This window comes from Strix aluco, chromosome 5 (genome assembly GCF_031877795.1).
Source record: "Strix aluco isolate bStrAlu1 chromosome 5, bStrAlu1.hap1, whole genome shotgun sequence".
In the NCBI taxonomy this organism is placed as follows: Eukaryota; Metazoa; Chordata; class Aves; order Strigiformes; family Strigidae; genus Strix; species Strix aluco.
Window position 1 is genome coordinate 81,523,810 of NC_133935.1, and position 18,743 is coordinate 81,542,552.

Consider the following 18,743-nt stretch of genomic DNA (forward strand, 5'->3'; position numbering starts at 1 on the left):
GTCACTGCCCCACATCACTTACAGTCTCAAGACACAGCAGCAGGGAAATGGAGTCTTATACAGGGACAGTGACTTCCCTGTGGTCACAGCAACTCAGGGCCAAAGCCTAAGCCCCTCTGTGTTTCCCAGGGCCTCAATCTCAGTCTGTGTCCAGTGCAGAGCTGTAAGGTTGATACCTGATGCTCCCAAGTGCATTTCTGACAAGCTCACTCTTTAACTTTTGACCTCAAATGGGCTCTGAAGGGGGCCCCCAAAACAATGGGCTGTTGGGATTTAGCTCAAGGATCTCTGGGCCATCCCTGGACACCTGGGGCAAGAATTTCCCATGAATAAAAGCTCTGCTTTCACACTGGCATGAACCTTAGTCAAAGCCAGCAGAGGTAACTATTGGAGCGAAATCAGGGTAGGTCTAAGGTGGATTCTTTCTTCAGAGCAGTCTGTGCCCTAAGAGTTCTGCAGGTTTCCTAGCTATTGAGGAGCCCCATTATTGCTGGGTTATTGATGGACTGAACCCCAGACTGCCGCCTTCATCTCAGTGGGCAGAGGAGAGACCACAGAGGAGCACCTCTGCTTTAGCTCTGCAGACATGTTCAAGGAGCCTCTGGCCCTCTGAGCCCCATTCCTTCATCAGCAGTGGAGGTTTCCTGTGCAGGGGCCTGTTTACATTGGAAAATGCCATGACAGAGCCCAGCCAGCCAGTTCCCGGCCCCCGCCGCTCCATCCGGCGGGGCCATCTCCCAGCTGGATCGCCCCGGCGGGTGTCGGAGCACATAAGCAGCACCCACGCAGCCTCCAGCACGGGGGCTCATGAAGACGAGTTGCTCACAGGATATCTGAGCACATCCTGTGCAGAGCAGCTCCAGCTGGGCTGCCGCGCGCCACGGAGGATATCCTATTTGTCTGGCAGAGACAAGAGATAGCGGCCGTCTGAGGTTGCTGGCTGTTGTGCACTGACATCCTGGCGCGGTGAGTCAGCCCAGGCTCTGGCACAGAGCACGTGTGGGGGGACCTCCCCTCCCTGCTCGGGGGACAACCTTCAACGGGGACCTCGACCAAACGCCAGAAAGCTGGAGCCAGCAGCCGGATGTAGCGTGAAGAGTTTGCCATGTTTAGATGTGTTTTTCCTGGAGTAGGAGACTCACAAAATGAGAAAGAGAAGAGATGCCTGGATGCTCTTGCCTCGCCACTGCACAGCCAACTTGTTGCATCTCCTCTCCCCTCACAGCTGCTGTCACCAAACCTTGGCTCTCTCTGCTATTCAGCATCCCATCTATCCTCCCTGCTTGTTTTCATCCTTCTCATTTATCCCTTTTCCAAGCTGACTCCACTCTGCTACAATAGGTGGAGGAAATGGGGACAAACACTGAGCCACTGGTAGGGCTTTCCTTTCCAAAATGGTGGCTCGCATTGCTGGTCTCATCCCTTTGACAAACTGTAAAGCAAAGCTTGTCTTGAAGCTGACACCCGGTAGTCAGGAGCCCCTGCAGACCTGCAGATCACCTTGGTCAGATCCTTTGGGGGTGTGACTCACTTGCTTCACTTCCCCATCAACATCAGCAAGACAGTCTTACCTCACCAGTATTGGAGGGATCAGAAGCCAGGCCGTTAGCACTAGTAAAGAAGCTCAGCCATGAATTCTGTTGGAGGAGCGAGTTGGGCATGGAGGACCACGTTCTCCCCGCATTTCACAGCTAACATTCTCCTGAATGTCAGTGGATGGAGAAGTCGCCCAGAGAGGCCAAGTGCGAAGAAGACGAGTAGAGTATCCACCCATTAATGGGGTATTAAGTGGGTGTTCAGGTCACCAAGACCTGCGTCCCATCCTGTATGCTAAGGATGAAAGGGCATGTACAATTGCCTTGGCTTTGAAATTAAACCAGCAGCATCAGCTACAAAAACAGGCCTCAATTCAGTAGGTTCCTGGTGCCCACCGAAGAGATGGCTCCATGCTTGGTGTGTTTTCACAAACCTCTCTCTTTCAGGGTCATCAAACAGTTCTGCAGAACTGTGTGTTAAAATGCATAATTTGATAAATCTTTACACAGCAAATGGAAAGGAGTCTGAATCATAATTTTCACAGAAAGGTTCAATATTGAAAGGTTACATATTTCAGCAACATTTTGCCTGTTTACTCCATTAGGAATTAACCCTAATTGTGAAAGATAAATTACCTGAGAAAGCCTCCCAGTCAACCATTTCTGTTGCAGCAGGAGTCTCTAGTGATAGGACTGATCTTTCAGGAGTGATTTTTCTCTGTTGATGATCCCCTTTGGAAGTCACTGGGCAGCCATGACTCAGCATCATATTTAATAAGGCTGATTTAAGGTAGTATCTGCTTGATTGGTTCGGTTTGTGCTGGTCTTTGATTATTTCTCTGGTTGTTTTTATGGTCTTTTGATTTGTTCTGACTTTTCTGGGTCAATTGCCACTGGGTTTAGAAGTGGGTCTGTGGTCACAGCCTTGCTCAAGGCTAAGTTAATACATACTTATAAATAAAGAGCCTCTAGTAGAAGCTGTAGGCACCTCAGCAATACAAAGCACTGTTCTCTGCTCCTTTACAAGCATCTCACACGGGTGTGATTCTCTTGACTGATCAAGTTTCCATTTGCTTTCCACCTGTGAGAACAAGCAGAGAATTCAACCCATAAAAAACTAATAATATACCCCAAAGTAGTTCAGTTTTTAAATAAATAAAAAAACCCCAGCTAGAACAAAACAGTTTCTGAAGGAAACTTCACGATGGTCTGAAGAAATAAGTAAGTCCTGCAGTATGCTCAGGGGATCATCCAAGTTAGGTATGGTCAGACCAGAAAAATTCAGCGTCCCAAGCCTTGAACTGAGTGCCCTGTCTCCTGGCCTTTGAATCCTCGCTACACTAGAAGAGTTTGTGATAAAAAGACCCACTTGGAAGAGGTTAATTTGAACTGGTTCATTAGTGCCAAGGAGTGGTTGACTTTGGTTTCAGCAGTAATCCCATTGCTTAACTCAGAATGTGTTAAGGTGCTTCCAGATCTCCCCCAATTCCTTTGCTTTCTGGGAGAGGTGAAAAAGATGGCAAAATGTTCACTCAGTGGACACTGCCACCGACCGCATCAGGGTTGAGACCAGCGTGGTTCTCACACAGGGTGAGCACAGCTGGAGCAGATGCCATGAACTGTCTGTGCTTGATTTGGGTCTGTACCAGCAAAGCCAGAAGCCGTTTGTTTCCCTCTTGTCGGCACACCCCAAATCAGCACAGGCGTCTGGCCAGGGTTTAGGCTATTCATATGCTTTTAAATGTTTCAGTGTCTATGTAGCTGCTGTGGCATCCCGCAGTGCAAAAACTAATAGCTTTTAAAAATAAATCCAAGTCTGGTGTGGAGGTAGGGAACAGAGGGAGGAAGGAGAAGGGAAGAGCAGTTGAAAGAAAAACGTAGGTCATTAAAGTTGTCATAAAAGAAAAAAAAAAGCGTTGAAACATCTGCTGGAACCATGAGCAACTTTTTACCAGAACTCAGCAGTTTGTTGGTAATTCAGTGAAGAATTTGACTAGTAACTGCTCACCAGGGTTACTATTAAGAATTACTAAATGCTAGAGAGGGCTTTCCCTGCCAGTGTAAATACAAGGCTCCTCTAGAAGATGCCGTCAAGTTCTTGCAGCACAGATGTGTTTGCAGAACTGAGTTTTTGTTGCTCTATGAGGGCAAACCCAAATGAAATGAGGATGATTACAGCAACTAAACAAACATCTTACCATGAAGTTGTCCTCCTTTGTCTGATGATACTCAACCTGACTGACTTTTAGAGAGACCTTTTTCTACCTTCCCGACTCCAGGACAGCCCAATAAAAGGTGTAACAGAGCAGGGTGGTGTTTTACAGAGTAAGTGCCAGCTGTCTTCCTGTATGAAAACTGCAGAAAATATTGGTGGAAAAGATCTGTGAGATTCTCTGCTCCCCCTGGGCCAATGCAGAACTGTTTCATGGCATTGTTTGCCTCGATCCTCTTTCAGTTTAGCTTTAACGGTCTGCTGGAATAGTAGCAATGAAAGATGAAGCTGAAAGCACAAATTTCACTCTGTTTTGCTGCCAAAACAAAGACTTGTTTCCAGGTTTCTTCCAGAGCTCTGTGAAATGGCAGCATTTTCAAGCTCCTTGGTCTGAGTGTTTTCACTGTATGCTTGGAGGCCAAGCTGCAAATGTATCTAGAAGACCCCTCTCACCCCTGTCCTGCAGGTGCATGTAAAATTCCATGTAGAATCCTGGTTGTATCTGACTCCTGCAGATAATAAAGGTCTGCTTTCTCTGTGCCATTGCTCTAGAGGGGCAGGGGAGCCCCCCAGAGTCACCCTGGGACAGTGGGTGCTGAGACTACTGAGGAACCAGTGAGGGCTAGGAGGAGCCCCTTTGAAAACTTTGTTGAGTCAAAGGTTTTTCTGCAGGCATGAACCTACAGTACCCCACAAGAAGTCCCTACAAAGTGCTGGGCACAATCCAGCTGTCTAAACATAGGTGTCTGGTGCCATTTTAGGTGGGTTACAGTATCTCACTGCCAGTCCAAAAGAGTGTGGGTCTCACATATCTGCCACCCCAGAAGACATCTCAGATACCTTAGATCACCTAGACACTTCTGCTGAGGCAAGAGCAACCCCTTAGCCACAGCAGCCCTGTCTGTTCAGCCCAGCTCAAGACCCACTGTAGAGTTTATTAAAAAGCAATCAGATGCAGACTTGGGCTGAGCTGTAGCGCTGTGTGTGAAGCAGAGCTTTAGACTGTGTGGCGCTGTAGCTCTCTGTGTTATCTGCAGACAGACGTGGGACACTATTGCTGAATCCACCACAGATACCAGAACTCAGGTTTCCATAAACCAAAGGTGGATGCTTTGAACTACAGCTGTAGGTGAACAACAGCCAGTAATATGAGTGAAAAGCATGTAGAGATGGAGTTGACCCCTTCCTGAGCTTGGTTTTCATCTCACAGCATGGCCATAAGCTTCATGTCCTTACTTTGTGATGAAAGGATGCATTTGGCTATGCAAACAAGGTGACCGAAGCAAAGTAATGACTTCACTATAAACTTGTCCCTGAGCCCAGAGATGTATTAAAGAGGGCAGATGCTAAGCACATCCTGAGAAATCAGCTGCTCAACTTGGGGACCCAAAAATAGGTGCAACCAAAGTTGCTCTTTCTTTGAGATGCTAGATTTGGACAGCGATTGGTGCACCATCCCAAACCAAAATAAAATCAGGAACTCCATCAATAAGTTCCCCTAAAGAACTGAAGTTACAAATGCTGTCATGACATCTGAGCAACAGAGTCTGACAATGCATGGACTTACTTCAGTGGAAGTTGCTGGGTAAATGCCACTTGAAAAGTCAAGCCATTTGGACATCCAGTTTAAATGTCTTGACTTATGTCTTCACAAGAAATGGCTACTATCCCAGAAGGATCTATGGGTTATTGTTGTTTTGGTGTGTTTTACAGGAATCTTACTAGGTAATTTTGTTCCATGACATTTTTTCATAGAACAGGCACTGTAAGTGTATTGAATTAATTGTTTGCTACTAGTATAATTACAGTTCTTAAGAAGTAGTCTGTATTGTCAAATGGTTTCTCCTAGGCTTAATTTCCAAAAAATGCATCTCCTGGGCTTTGTAAACTGTACTGTTATTTGCCATTGGGTACTTTCATAGGAATCATACTTTTTTTTTTTTTCCCTAGGATCTTTACATGAAAAATTTTGTTGCTTTTATTTTTCTGGATAATGATCACAAATGTCTTTGTGTGTCCCACTGTCCAATCTCTCTCTGTTAGCTTAAATATTAAGAATTTACCATAAACAAACATGACTGGGTAACACCTGCTTCATGTCATGGTCTGATTTCTTTTTGGAAGGACTGCATCCAGGCTTTGGTAAAATTACAAGTGCTCCACATGTGTATTCTGCTGTCAGCTGGCCTAGTGAAATCATTGTTTATTGATAGGTTCCCAAGAGTCAGATAGTTCTCAGTCTGCCAAGAAAGACATGCTGGCTGCACTGAAATCCAGGCAAGAAGCATTGGAAGAGACACTGCGCCAACGCTTGGAAGAGCTAAAGAAACTGTGTCTCCGAGAAGCGGTAGGCAATGGACGTTTTATAACCTGTAACACTTTGTTGCTTGCATTGTTGTAGCATGCTCGTTGTGTGGAGGTGGTGTGGAGTCAGGAGAAGAGATTCCTTCCACAGTCACCTCTTACAAAGCCCATTGTACAAAGGCCTCAGGAAGGTCCAGCTGTTTCAGCTCCAGGTCGCAATGTCACAGGCCATTTCTCACGCAGAGAAGGGGACCCCATGTCAGCTGGGTACCCACTTGGCTTGGGGCTAGGAGGGTGCTCAGCATCCACGTCTGCTGTTTGAAATTGTGTTAAAGATGATTCAGCCAGGCTTCTTACTGACTTTGGTGGGAATATGCAGCTACGTAAATGGCACAGGAAGGCCACTGTATACTGGTAATCACTTCTCAAATGCTTTTAACTTCATTAGCAAAAAAAACCCCAGGCTGATACTTCCTTCTTAGAGCAAGCCTGACCTTACATGCTTTTCTTCTCCCAGCACATTCTTACAGCAGACAAGGTCTCATCTGCTCCATGTAGACTCCCTTCATCCAATGATCTCTGGCACTGCTGGAGAGGACTGGCACTGTGGTGGCAGACCTTGTGAAGAAGAACCATTGTGGTCATCCCAGGACATGCAGAACAGCTCAGGAACTCATCTCATAACCTTCCCACTCACTTGGCAGTTCATTCTTGGAATACACAGGAGGCCAGTTTAGAGATGAATTTAATGTTTGGGGAAATCACAACCCTGCTGCAGATGTGCATGGAGATTAGCAGCAGCATACACTTGGATCATTCAGCGATTCTCCTATGTTTACCTGAAAATCGCACCGTAATCAAATCATGATGTGTAACACAACAGGAAGGCTGGCTGCAGACAGTGCCACCAAGATCTTCCAGTTGTTGCTTAATATTTGATGTGTATCTTGCCTTTGACAAAAATGGGGGAAATAGGTCACTGATTCAGCACTCACTGCACTTTGTTTCAATCAGTCTATTAGTTTTAACATCAATAAGAAATAAGTTGTGGAAAATACCTCTCAACAAAGAAATTCAGCAGCAATCTCTGCTGCCCCACTTCCCGTCCTTTACTCCACACAAGCAATCCTTTCCCACCTGGGAATTCCTGGTTGCCTTCAGCAAACAATTTATGCTGATGAAGGTCGTGAGACCAGATTCAGTCTTGTAAGTCCATCGAGTACAGAGCTCAGATCATCTGCAGGAAGCAGGCACATGCTTCCGGGGCTGATGGACAAGGTCTGGAGGGCTCTGCTTGCCCTGGAGGAATTTACCACCCTAAGCTAACACTGCCTCACTGCCGATGCCTAACGCCTTGCAGCAGCCCCGAATGCAGGGGAGGATGTGCCTGTGCCACAGTTGCAGGAGCTCACAGCCCAGTGCCTTCACTTTAACCCCAGCCCTGTCTGCACTGCAGCCTGAGGCACTTCCCCAGCAAGTGGGATGCAGTCGATAGCTCCTGCTGGGGCATGGAGCTGGTGGTAAGGAGCAATATCTCCTTAATATGCTGCAGCAAGTCTGGCCAGAGCCCATCTGTCAACACCTTAAGAGCTGTTAGAAAGTGTTTGTGCTTTCTGTAGGTGATCCGAGGAGGCAGTTGATGGACACTTGGAATCTGACCCCATCTCGCCACCCTACAGCTCATCCATCAGCAGCCTGTAGTTGGAAGTATTTCCTCTCAGGCTGCCCTTCGTCCTTTCTGCTTTGGCACGGGAATGGCCAAAACAGAGGGAGCAGGTGGCAAACCAGGAGATAAAAAAGGGTTAAAAGTGGGGGCATAATCAAATAAGCAAGGCCAGAGCCGTTCATAACAGTGGCATTAGGTTACTTCAGGCCATCACTACTCCAGTTACTTAGTAATTTAGATTACATTTCAGGACCGTGCCTGTGAATACTTTTCAACTTATGGAGGCAGCATGGTAGCCCACATTAATTTTGTTCTGCTCCATTCTTGGGCATTTTACAGAAGATATTAACTCTTTCCCCACTGCCCTGCTTCATATTAAGTTAGGGGTTATAAAGAAAAACATCCTTGTTTCCCTCGGGAAAGGGTACAGGAATCTGTCTTCCTGCAGTGCTTAGAGCCACGTATCACTAGAAGGAACACATTGGAAGAAAAGCTGAAATAACCCCACAGGGCTGGAGGGGCAACGCAGGACAGGACTCTGAGACGCTGCAACAGTGCCTCTCGCAGAAGGGGGTTGTGCATGTCGGCACTGAGCTGTGCTGCCAACACAGGGAATTGCTTAAAGGAACGGTTTGAAAAGGCCAGGTCCTTGTTTCCTAGTGATCTGAAAAGAGTAGAAAGAAAAACCCCATTAGGGAGCGGGGAAGAGGCCAGGGCAGGCAGGGGCCTGGGCTGCACTCTCGCATTAAGGTCAGCTGCTGTTCTTTGGGATTCAGATGATTTAGGTTACTCTGCCAGCTGGATCCTCTCAAGGCTGATGCTAAGGAACACAAAAGCCTTTTGTCCTTCATGGCGAGGCTTTTGAGTACAAGGAGTCGGGCTGTGCTCCTAGCGAGGCTCCTGCCTTTTTCTGTAGGCATTTGAATGCCTTCAGTTCAGATATGTGTGGCTGTATTGTGTAGTCCAGGGGAAAAAACTCACAGCGTTAACATCAGTAGTGGCGCTCACTGCTTTCTGTGTTCCAGATACTCCTCCAGTTGTGTGGGGTTTGCTTCAGATTTTGAGCAAATCTTTGCAAATAACCCCATCAGTCTGACAAAGCATCATCTAATGTTGCTCCAAAGCTGCCCGTGACATCACTGGGGTTTGGAAGGGGCTCTGATACATGAAGTGTTATCAGACAGGTAATGAGGTACTAGGCACTGCTTTTAGTGACCATTTTCACTGCATTCCTCTCAGACACATCATGAATCAGGTGGGAATGTTTTTCTGTGCGGGTTGTAACCTGCACTGCTGTTGCCAGTGGGGCTTTCTGACTCAGCAGACCTGCATCCTGCATGAGGGCTCTCGGATCTGCTCACTCCCCTCTTGGAAATACCTCAGCAGAGAGAAGCTCTTCTTTCCTGCTCACCCTGCAGCAGAGATGAAAGCATGTGTGCTGCAGTCTGTTCGGCCTCAGGCCCCAACGCCCTAGGGATGGGCACCACCTACAGACCTACCCTGGCCAGGCCACAAAAATCTGTATTCATGCAGAGGTTAAAGAAAATTTCCCCACCCTCAGTGTCAGGTTCTGGGACGAGTTTGCAGGGTTGGGTGCTCTCCTGTATGTTTATCAGCTACTTGAACTGGATATGTTGTTAATGAACGCCTGTCATTTTATGGTCACAGTTCAAGAGTGGTGTTGTGCTTTCCTCTGCTGCAGGATTTCTCAGATCACTAACAATATTTTCTGCTTACAGGAGCTCACAGGAAAGCTGCCCCGAGAATACCCCCTAGATCCTGGGGAGGAGCCACCTATTGTAAGGAGAAGAATAGGAACTGCCTTTAAACTGGATGAGCAGAAAATCCTGCCTAAGGGAGAGGTGAGGCTGTGCCCTTCCCTTCCAGCCCCGCGTCCCTGCCTCAGGTCTCTAAGATGTCCACCGTGCATCACATAGGAACCATCAGTCCTGCAGTCATTTTTGCTTTAAATGATTGCAGTTGGTCACAGTGCCTTTTTTTTTTTTTTAATATCCATCAGAACAGGGAAGCGGTGAGAGGGTTGGTGGCCTTAGTTCAGACTTGAAGTAAGGGTGAAACCCTCAAGGTTCAGCCCTGGCTTTGCTAGAGGTAACAGAAATAGGCCTGGGCGACCAACTGGACCATGAAAGTCCAAGAGCTCTGGTGACCAAGTGCAGTGACTTGTGTGAGTAGGGAGCACATCAGGAGCCCCTTGAGCCATCGGAGCCCTGCTGCTGCCCTGTATTGTTATTGCAAACAGCCACTTGCTTTCTGCTTCAGTAGCAATTCGAATTCAGATCTCCCCTAACTGGGGAGAAAAACATCACAATTATCCATCTTAGCCCTGCAATAGCAAGATGAAAGCATTTTGCTCCCCAGTCCTTAAACAAAAGAGCCTTCATCCCTACCTATGGGGAGCTGGAATTATGTTTTTCTAAGTTTGCCAGGGAGTGTTTGTTCTCTTCCCTTGCTCCCACAATGTGCTGGGTCAGTGCCCTGAACCGTGGCTGTGAAAACAGCCCTGCAGCAGCTGTAAGGCGGGACTGGATTCACAGAAAAGCTATTGTCTGTAGAGACGCATTTGTCTCAAGACACTTGTGTATATTCCAGTCTTGAGTTTCCTTTTTATTTTTGTAAGAGGAGAGACTGAAGCTGGTGTGACTGTGTGGTTTAAGGCTCAGTTCAGCCAGGGAATTAACTGTTTGTCGTTTCGTTGGCATTTTCCTTCTGCTGAAAAAATAAACAGCTGGAGCTCTTTAGTTTGGTTCTCAATGGAGCCTGGGAGAGGAATTCCACTAAAGTCAAATATTCATGAACTAGCACATTTAATTAAGCTTTTCAAAGGGAAGCATGGCTTAGCTGAATTACTCCTAAAACCCCTGCAGTCTGTTGGCTGCTCAGTTATAACCTGATCTCCAGCTTCCCCAGATCTTACTGCTACAAGGCAACTTTTGGGGCCAGCGGGTAAGGAATCTCCTTACTCCAGTGGCAGGGTTAGGTGAGGAGAGCATGAAAGGTAAAGCAGCTTCTCCCCATTGCAGGCACTCTGCCTTTTGGCATCAGCAATCCAAACATGCTGACTCAGCTTTTCTCTACCTCCCTTTTCATCTGTCAAACTTTAAGACTGTGTTGAAAATGATAAATTTCTGTTCTCGAAGAATGATATTGAGCTGTGTTTATTTGGCTTCCAGTTTGAGAACATTTCAAGAGTCCAGTGATGATTTTCATGCACTTTTCAGCAAGTACAAACACTAGAAACTCAATTTAAAACAAGAGGTGAAATACTCAGTCACGTAAATTCAGGACTGATATTACCAACTGTGACAAGGACCTGAAGCAAGGCACTTCCATCTGAAGGCAGATGATAGCCCTCATTTTCTGAGGCTTTATTTATAGGGGCCTCACTGGAAGAAAATAGACAATTGCGGCCATGAGGAAAATTAATATGTTTTTTCTAAGATATGCTGAATGATTTAGAACTGAATCTGTGAAGGTCTGAAATGACAGCTCACATCAAACTCACTGTACCTTTAGTAAGAGCTTTGTCAGAGCAAGACTTGCAGGGAAGGTCCTATTGTATTTCTTGGTAATTGCCTCTACCTGGTCCATAAGTCCTGACTCTGGGAAGGATTTTACCAGAAGACAGCAAATCGGGTTCCAGGCCTTAAAACTCCATGGTGTTAAATTCACTTTTAATAAGTTTGGCATTGATAGAGCTTATAAACATTTCAAAGCAAAAAAGGATCTGTTAAAAAGGTGGGGGGTGGGTTCAGTCTTCAGTAAAGTGAGGGAAATGATAATTACAGTTTTCAGGCAATGCTGACACACCACTGACAGTGAAGGGATTTTTGTTGAGCTAGAAGCCCAGAATAAAAACTTCAGAGAACAACTTCAGCATGATTATTTCCCACAACATCAGCTCTTGCAGCATACGCTGCTGCTAAACAAGGAGAAAGGATTTGAATTTGCGTAATGGGGATCTCTGTGAATATATGGCTGTCAGTGCTTGTGATCTGAACTCCCACCATTCACTAGAAGTAAAAAAGCTTGTAATTTTTTCCCTAATTTGCAATGTACTATGTTCCCCTTTCTAGCAGACTAACACCAAAAACTCCATGGAGCTGGGGAAGGTAGCCAGATCCGTTGCAGATTAGCAGGTACCTTTGAAACTCGCAGCTTGGGGGCCCAGTGCAGACCAGGAAGCTCTATATCAGCTTCTGTGTTGGCATAAATTGGCCTAAATACCTTGACTATGGAGGATGACTAAAAATCAGTAGGTAGATTCCAAGGTACACCTGGTTGAATTGAAAAACTCAGCAGAGCCCCTGCAAGGGCTAATGTTGAAGGCACTAGTCCTTTTTTGGCATACAGAAAGCTTGCTGTTACACACTGCTTGCTCTGAAATCACCCTCCTGGCTTGTAACTCGAGGACACAATTTTCTGGTGCAGTCAGTTGCACCACCAACTGAAAATTCCTGAAAATTACTTCAGCCCATACTCTCCCCTGGATTTTGGCAGTCATACACCAGGGAGAAATTAGCCCATCTTTGGCTTTTCTACCCCAAAGAGTTTGGCGGGTGCCAAGCAAACCTGTCAAGAAGGTTAAAGCTGTAGCTTTGCATCAGTACGTAGCACTGATATCAAATGGGGCTCAAATATGGAGATAGGAAGCAGGGAGGAGGAGTGAGTGGGAGGCAGGAGTTACCCATAGATGGATGTAAAAGGATGAATGTACCAGCAGTAGAGCACTGTTGAACTAGGCCATATTGAACTGCACGAAAAGCCAAACGGCACAGCAGGGTGTGTCCTTCTTGTATGGGTCGTCCCTTCCAACAGCTGTGCTCATGTGAGCAGATGAAGGTGAGATGAGGATGCTCAGGGAGGCCCTGAGATGAGAGGAGCAGCACTATTGTGGATGCTTTGCTGATGGAGAGCCTGGTTGGAGGCCACTGGCCAAGTTCAGGGGGAGCTTCCCCATAGCTGGGCCAGGAGTCTGGTAGTAGCCAGAATCCACTTGCCTTTCCCCAGGAGGCAGAGCTGGAGCGTCTGGAGAGGGAGTTTGCCATTCAGTCCCAGATCACGGAGGCTGCCCGGCGCCTGGCGAGTGACCCGAACGTCAGCAAAAAGCTGAAGAAACAGAGGAAGACATCCTACCTGAACGCACTGAAGAAACTGCAGGAGATCGAAAATGCCATCAATGAGTACCGCATCAAATCCGGAAAGAAGCCAACCCAGAGAGCCTCCCTGATCATAGATGGTAAGTGGGACTTAGCACCCACGGCATCACAGAAGGGTCTGTGGAGGGCAGGGAGCAAAATTACTGCCCTGAGGCACAGATTTCCCTTCCCTTCTCTTCCCTCTCCCGTCTGGAGGACTCCACGCATGCTGGCAGTCAGACTGTCCTCTCCTGTACCAGTGTGCTGTCAGATGGGTGTCTGGGCTGCGTGCTGTGCATTAGGGATGTGCCGGTTCACAGCACAAGAAGCAGTGTCATGCTGTAGATTATAAAGCGTGTCAGGAAAGCAGCCTGTGACTCCTTTGTTCACCTATAAAATTGCTCTGTTAACATATCCTCCGGAGTGGTGCTGTACAAATGTAATTAATGTTAGCAGATTGGGGTGAGCTCTCTAGCTGAAAGGCATCTGCAAAATCAAAGTGGTAGCAGTGTCATTGCTGTGTTCAAAATGCTTCTTTTCTTTTTCTTTTTCTTTACAATGTAATTCTCAGAGCACTTTATGGTTTACTGGGTTGTTGATTGGTTTTTCATGAAATCCATTAACTTTCTGCTGTGGTTCTTTCTCCCTTGCTGATTTTGCCCTTTCCCTTTGACTTGCAGAGCTTTTCTCTGTGCCTTTGTAGCAGGAACTGAGATTAGAGCTGCTGCATTTGTGACCTGGGTACAAAGTTGCACTGCAGTCAGGGATAACAGACAGCCGTGAGGACACGGGATGGGGGAGGCAGCTCAGACATGTGCATGCCAAGGACATGAGAGCTTCTCCTGCTGCTCCAGAGGATGCTCAGAAAGTGTTTCCCTGAATTACACAAAACTGGTACCTCGTATGGGCCTTTAGTTAGCAACAGGATGATCACTTTAAGAAGTGAAGATCCACTTTAAGTGGAGATCAAACCCAGAGTCCTTAAGGTCAGAGATGTAAATCTTGCTAATGGCACCATGCCATTTTGCATCCTCTGGGGATCTCATCTCTCTGTTGTGACTCAGTCTTAATCCCCATTAACTGAAAAGAATTAGAAGCTCCTTGAAGGACAGCCTGCTAGTGAGAGACCTGGCCTGCAGCTCTGCCCTCTGAGACAGAGAGTGGGCTGAGTCAGTTGTTCATAGGAATCTTGCCTCTTGGCTGTGTGAGGAGGAAGATGTGGGTGACTGCTTAAGGCTAAGACTCAGTGGGCAAAGATCATGGTGCAGTTCAGAACTAAGTCACTGCAATTCTTTGGACGACCTGACCATCTTTATATTTCCTTCCCTTCAGAAGGAAACATTGCCAGTGAAGACAGCTCCCTCTCGGATGCCCTTGTTCTCGAGGATGGTATGTTGGCTGCTGTATGTTCTAGAGGGCAGGAAGGAAACAGGGAGGGATGTGTGAACTTCTGATTGACACTCAAAATGGAGGAACTGTTCTGTGTAATAATCCACTCAAACATCCCAGTAGCAAAAACGCTTGGTTTCGCCTGACTCAACCTTGTAGTCAGACATCAGGCCTGGAGCAGTGAGTATTGCTGTGGTTACTGCTCTGAATTCTTTCAGAAGACAGTCCCAGAATGCCCCCTTATTTTCTCTTAAGATTTCAATTGGTTTAATGCATCACACACTTGCTTGGCTATTCCCTCCCAGAATGGGAATATCAGCCGGTGCACTTCCAAAAGTCAGGTCTTCAGGTTGCTCCTGAATGCAACCAGGGGAAGCGGGGTAAGGAAGGAGGCTCTGAAGGTGTGATGGTGTCCCCCAGGGTTGTGCTGCCATTGGAGGTGCCACACGGCCATCACCTCTCTCCCTTCTTCTCTTCACAGAGGATTCTCAGGTCACCAGCACAATATCCCCTCTGCAGTCCCCACACAAAGGACTCCCTCCCCGGCCACCCTTGCACAACAGGCCTCCTCCTCCGCAGTCACTGGAAGGCCTCCGCCAAATGCATTACCACCGCAACGACTATGACAAGTCCCCCATCAAACCCAAGATGTGGAGCGAGTCATCCTTGGATGAGCCCTATGAGAAGGTCAAGAAACGCTCCTCACACAGTCATTCCAGGTGAGCCAGCTATCTTGAAGCCCCATCACATAGACATCCTCTGCTTTCAGGAGGGATGGGTGTGAGCCCTTTCAAAATTTACAAAGCCATCCCTTACCAAAAGGAGGCTTTTGGGTGTTTTGGCCCATAGGCATGTCATAAAAAGTAGGCTGCACTCACATGACTGGTGCTTGGTATCTCAATGATATTTTAAAAAAACATTGTGAAAGGAAGGATGATGGTGGATCATCTGAGGGCTTTGATGGGGCTTCGCCTTGACCTCTGGCTACTGCAGAAGCACAAGCTCTGGGATGCAACTCAGAGCAGCAGCTGACCCAGCTCCCGCTCACCCCCACAAGATCACAGGCACCTGCCTGAGATGTGGAAAGAGGTGTGGGAGCCCCTTCCCCCAAATTCCTGCCCGGGAACTGAAGCAGGGTGTTTGCTCCGCAGCAGTCACAAGCGGTTCCCCAGCACTGGGAGCTGTGCCGAGGCAGGAGGGAGCAGCTCGCTGCAGAACAGCCCCATCCGGAGCCTTCCCCACTGGAACTCCCAGTCCAGCATGCCATCGACGCCGGATCTACGGGTACGCAGTCCGCACTACGTCCACTCCACGCGGTAAGTCTTCCCCGCTCCGGTCTCACCTTGCTCACCTTGAAATAAATACTCTTTGCTTTATCCTTCCCCCAGGATATGAATTAATTCCCATTTCAGGAAAGGGCACAAACAAGTCCTGTTCACATAAGAGGCTCATGTACTGTTGCCAGTAGGGAATCTCTCCTGAACTGAGATCCTGAAATCACTTCATATAAACATGATCCTGCCCCCCCATCGCTCCCTCAAAGTAATCAAGCTTTTCTTCCACTGGGAACTTTCATCTCAGGACTGTTTATAGGCACTGAAAAACCCCATACAACTTTTAAAAGGGATGTGGTGCTACTGCTAAATTCTGCAGTAAATTCCTCCATGGATCCAGGTGGAGAGAACATGTTTCCTGTCTGATACAAAATGATGGGTAGCGTTAATTCTCTCTCATAGATAAAATGTTTGCACGTGTGTGATTTTATGTGGAGAGAGAGCCTGTATAAAGCAATCCACCTGAGGATCCAGGTGGCAGTGAAGTCCAGGGTTGACAGAGGAAAGAGCTGAAGCATGTAATGGAGGTGATTTGATGTGTGTGGCCCAATTTGACTCCAGTTTGCAGCAGGATTTCTACAGACCATTCAGCTTCATTGCTACTTTCCTCTTATGGCAAACTCCATGGACACTGCGGGACGCAGAGCTGAGCCAAAGCTGTGTGCTGTTAGGTATCCTGCCCTAAGGGGACGTGCTACCATCATCTAGCTTGGCATAAATCAAGAGTCATGCCAACACATCCGACTCGAGCAGAGACAACACAAGGCATTAAGGCCCTGGGTTAAGTTTGTTACAAGTTTTTGGCTGCGAGTACCTTTCAGGAGTGCAATGTTTGTTAACACTGGAGCTGAGCTGCGTGAGAAACGAGCCTGGCACAGTGTTTGAGAAGTGGCCTTGACCGGGTAAGGGCCATTTGGGTGTTTGAAACAACCATTGCTCAGTCTGTGGCTCATTCATGAACTGCGTGCCCTGGCCTTGGCCATCTGTCATGCGGGTGTGTGACTCGTCGCGGGGTGTTCCTGCTCCTTGAACAGACGGCTCTCCAAACAGCCGGGGTGAATAGAGACCACCCAGACTCGGCCATGAATCGAGCCTTGTAAACTGCGATTCAGGGTGGTTGCCTGTCACCCGCTGACAGTCCTACACATGCTACCCACGACTGGGCCCCAGTAAAACCTAGCTGCTTGACAGAGGGTGATCTTTTCAATGGCCAGCGGAGAAATCGCTGCATTCTGGGCTAAGTATGGGCAGTCTGTCTGTCTGTCTGGACCTGTGCAGGGCATTTATGGGCCACTTGAAGGGAATCCCACCACCTTTGAGGCTAAGGTCTTGGGATTTACAGAGCTGGAGAGAGGTGAACCTGGTAGTACAGGGACGATGCTGATCCAAACAGCTCTGCCATGGGGCTGCACATGCAAAGCCGGGGCTTGAGGTCCCCAGGTTTTGCCCTTCAGACTGGATCTTTCCTGGGGTGACAATCCTGGCAGAATTGGGCTGGGCAAGGGTTTATGTCCCACGTGGTGCTACAGCCTGAGCACCGCCACCAAGGAGACTGGAGAGGAACAGGAATGGGACCTAATCGCCCCAAAGCCTGCAGCAGGGAAGCAGGTTGCTTTGCAGCCAGCAGCCCCTCGCAGTGCTGGAGGGGTCCAGGTTTTCAGTGCCCTCAGATTCCTTTGCCTGTGAAGCTGGCCTTGTGTCCAGAAGGGGATGGGGAGTGCTTCATCCTGTTGATTTACCAGCCTGAATTTTTTTCCTGGTACTGCAGGTCAGTAGACATCAGCCCAACCAGACTGCACAGCTTAGCTCAGCACTTTAGACACCGGAGCTCCAGTTTGGAGTCGCAAGGCAAACTCCTCGGCTCAGAAAATGAGACAGGGAGCCCTGATTTCTACACCCCAAGGACTCGTAGCAGTAACGGCTCTGACCCCATGGACGACTGCTCTTCGTGCACCAGCCATTCTAGCTCTGAACACTACTACCCCGCTCAGATGAACCCCAACTACTCCACCCTGGCAGAGGACTCCCCATCGAAAGCCAGAGAGCGGCAGAGGCAAAGGCACAAATCGGCAGGCAACCTGGTCTCTTCCAATTCAGGGAGTATGCCCAACCTGGCTGCGAGGAACGGGACGGGACACCACCGCGTCTACCTGCACAGCCAGAGCCAGCCCTCCTCCCAGTACAGGATCAAAGAGTATCCCCTGTACATCGAGGGCAGCTCCACACCCGTGGTGGTGCGGAGCCTGGAGAACGACCAGGAGGGACACTACAGCGTGAAAGCACAATTCAAAACCTCCAACTCCTACACAGCAGGGGGGATGTTTAAGGAGAACTGGCATGGGGATGAAGTGGACTCCGTCAGGCTCACCCCCTCCCGCTCCCAAATCATAAGGACTCCATCTCTGGGCAGGGAAGGCCACGAGAAAGGCTCGGGTAGGACTGCCGTGTCGGATGAGCTGCGGCTCTGGTACCAGCGGTCCACGGCCTCCCACAAGGAGCACAGCCGCCTCTCGCACACGAGCTCCACTTCCTCGGACAGCAGCTCCCAGTACAGCACATCTTCGCAAAGCACCTTTGTGGCGCACAGCCGGGTCACGAGAATGCCTCAGATGTGTAAAGCAACATCAGGTGAGAGCTGGGCCTGGGCAAAGGGGCGGGAGGGACGGGGGCTTCACGCAGCTCAGATTTATGCCAGGCGTTACACCCGGCTGGAGAGCAGTGCCAGACCGTAGCACGTTATCTGGCCTTCCCATACTGCTCACCGAGCCTGGAGGTGTGACACTGCAGGGCAAGCCTCGTCCGAGACACTCATGCGGTGAGAATTTTTTCAATGGAAATTTTCACTTCGCAATGATGGGCTCAAAAGACAGGGAGGGACCGAAGCCCTGTTGTTGCCAGGTCTTTCCTCAGACTGCAGTTGTGTTTTGGGTAGTGGCACTAGGGGCTGAACGTGGAGAAACCATGGCAGGGGGGTGTCACTCTTAGTAATCACAGCGAGGGGAGCGATGAAGCAAGCACAGACTAGGAGAATGCGTGTCAGTGAAACACCAAAAGCATGAGAAAGGTTAAGTGTGGAGCATCCCAGCCCCTCCAGCCCCCACCCCCCCCAAGAATGTTTGAGCGATGACATCTTTGTGCACTGCTGAG

The 18,743-nt window shown here is 48.4% G+C and overlaps 1 protein-coding gene across 5 annotated transcripts in view; it reads left to right on the forward strand.

The window, feature by feature from the left end:
- Window positions 1-18,743, forward strand: part of FRMD4A (FERM domain containing 4A) — a 287,750-nt gene that overhangs the window by 259,256 nt on the left and 9,751 nt on the right. For all 5 annotated transcript variants that reach the window (XM_074827964.1, XM_074827963.1, XM_074827962.1 and 2 more), the window contains exons 15-21: window positions 5,961-6,094; window positions 9,457-9,579; window positions 12,746-12,974; window positions 14,206-14,262; window positions 14,744-14,981; window positions 15,414-15,578; window positions 17,365-18,224. In XM_074827964.1, the coding sequence (XP_074684065.1) occupies window positions 5,961-6,094; window positions 9,457-9,579; window positions 12,746-12,974; window positions 14,206-14,262; window positions 14,744-14,981; window positions 15,414-15,578; window positions 17,365-18,224 (1,806 nt within the window). The remainder of the gene's footprint in view (window positions 1-5,960; window positions 6,095-9,456; window positions 9,580-12,745; window positions 12,975-14,205; window positions 14,263-14,743; window positions 14,982-15,413; window positions 15,579-17,364; window positions 18,225-18,743) is intronic.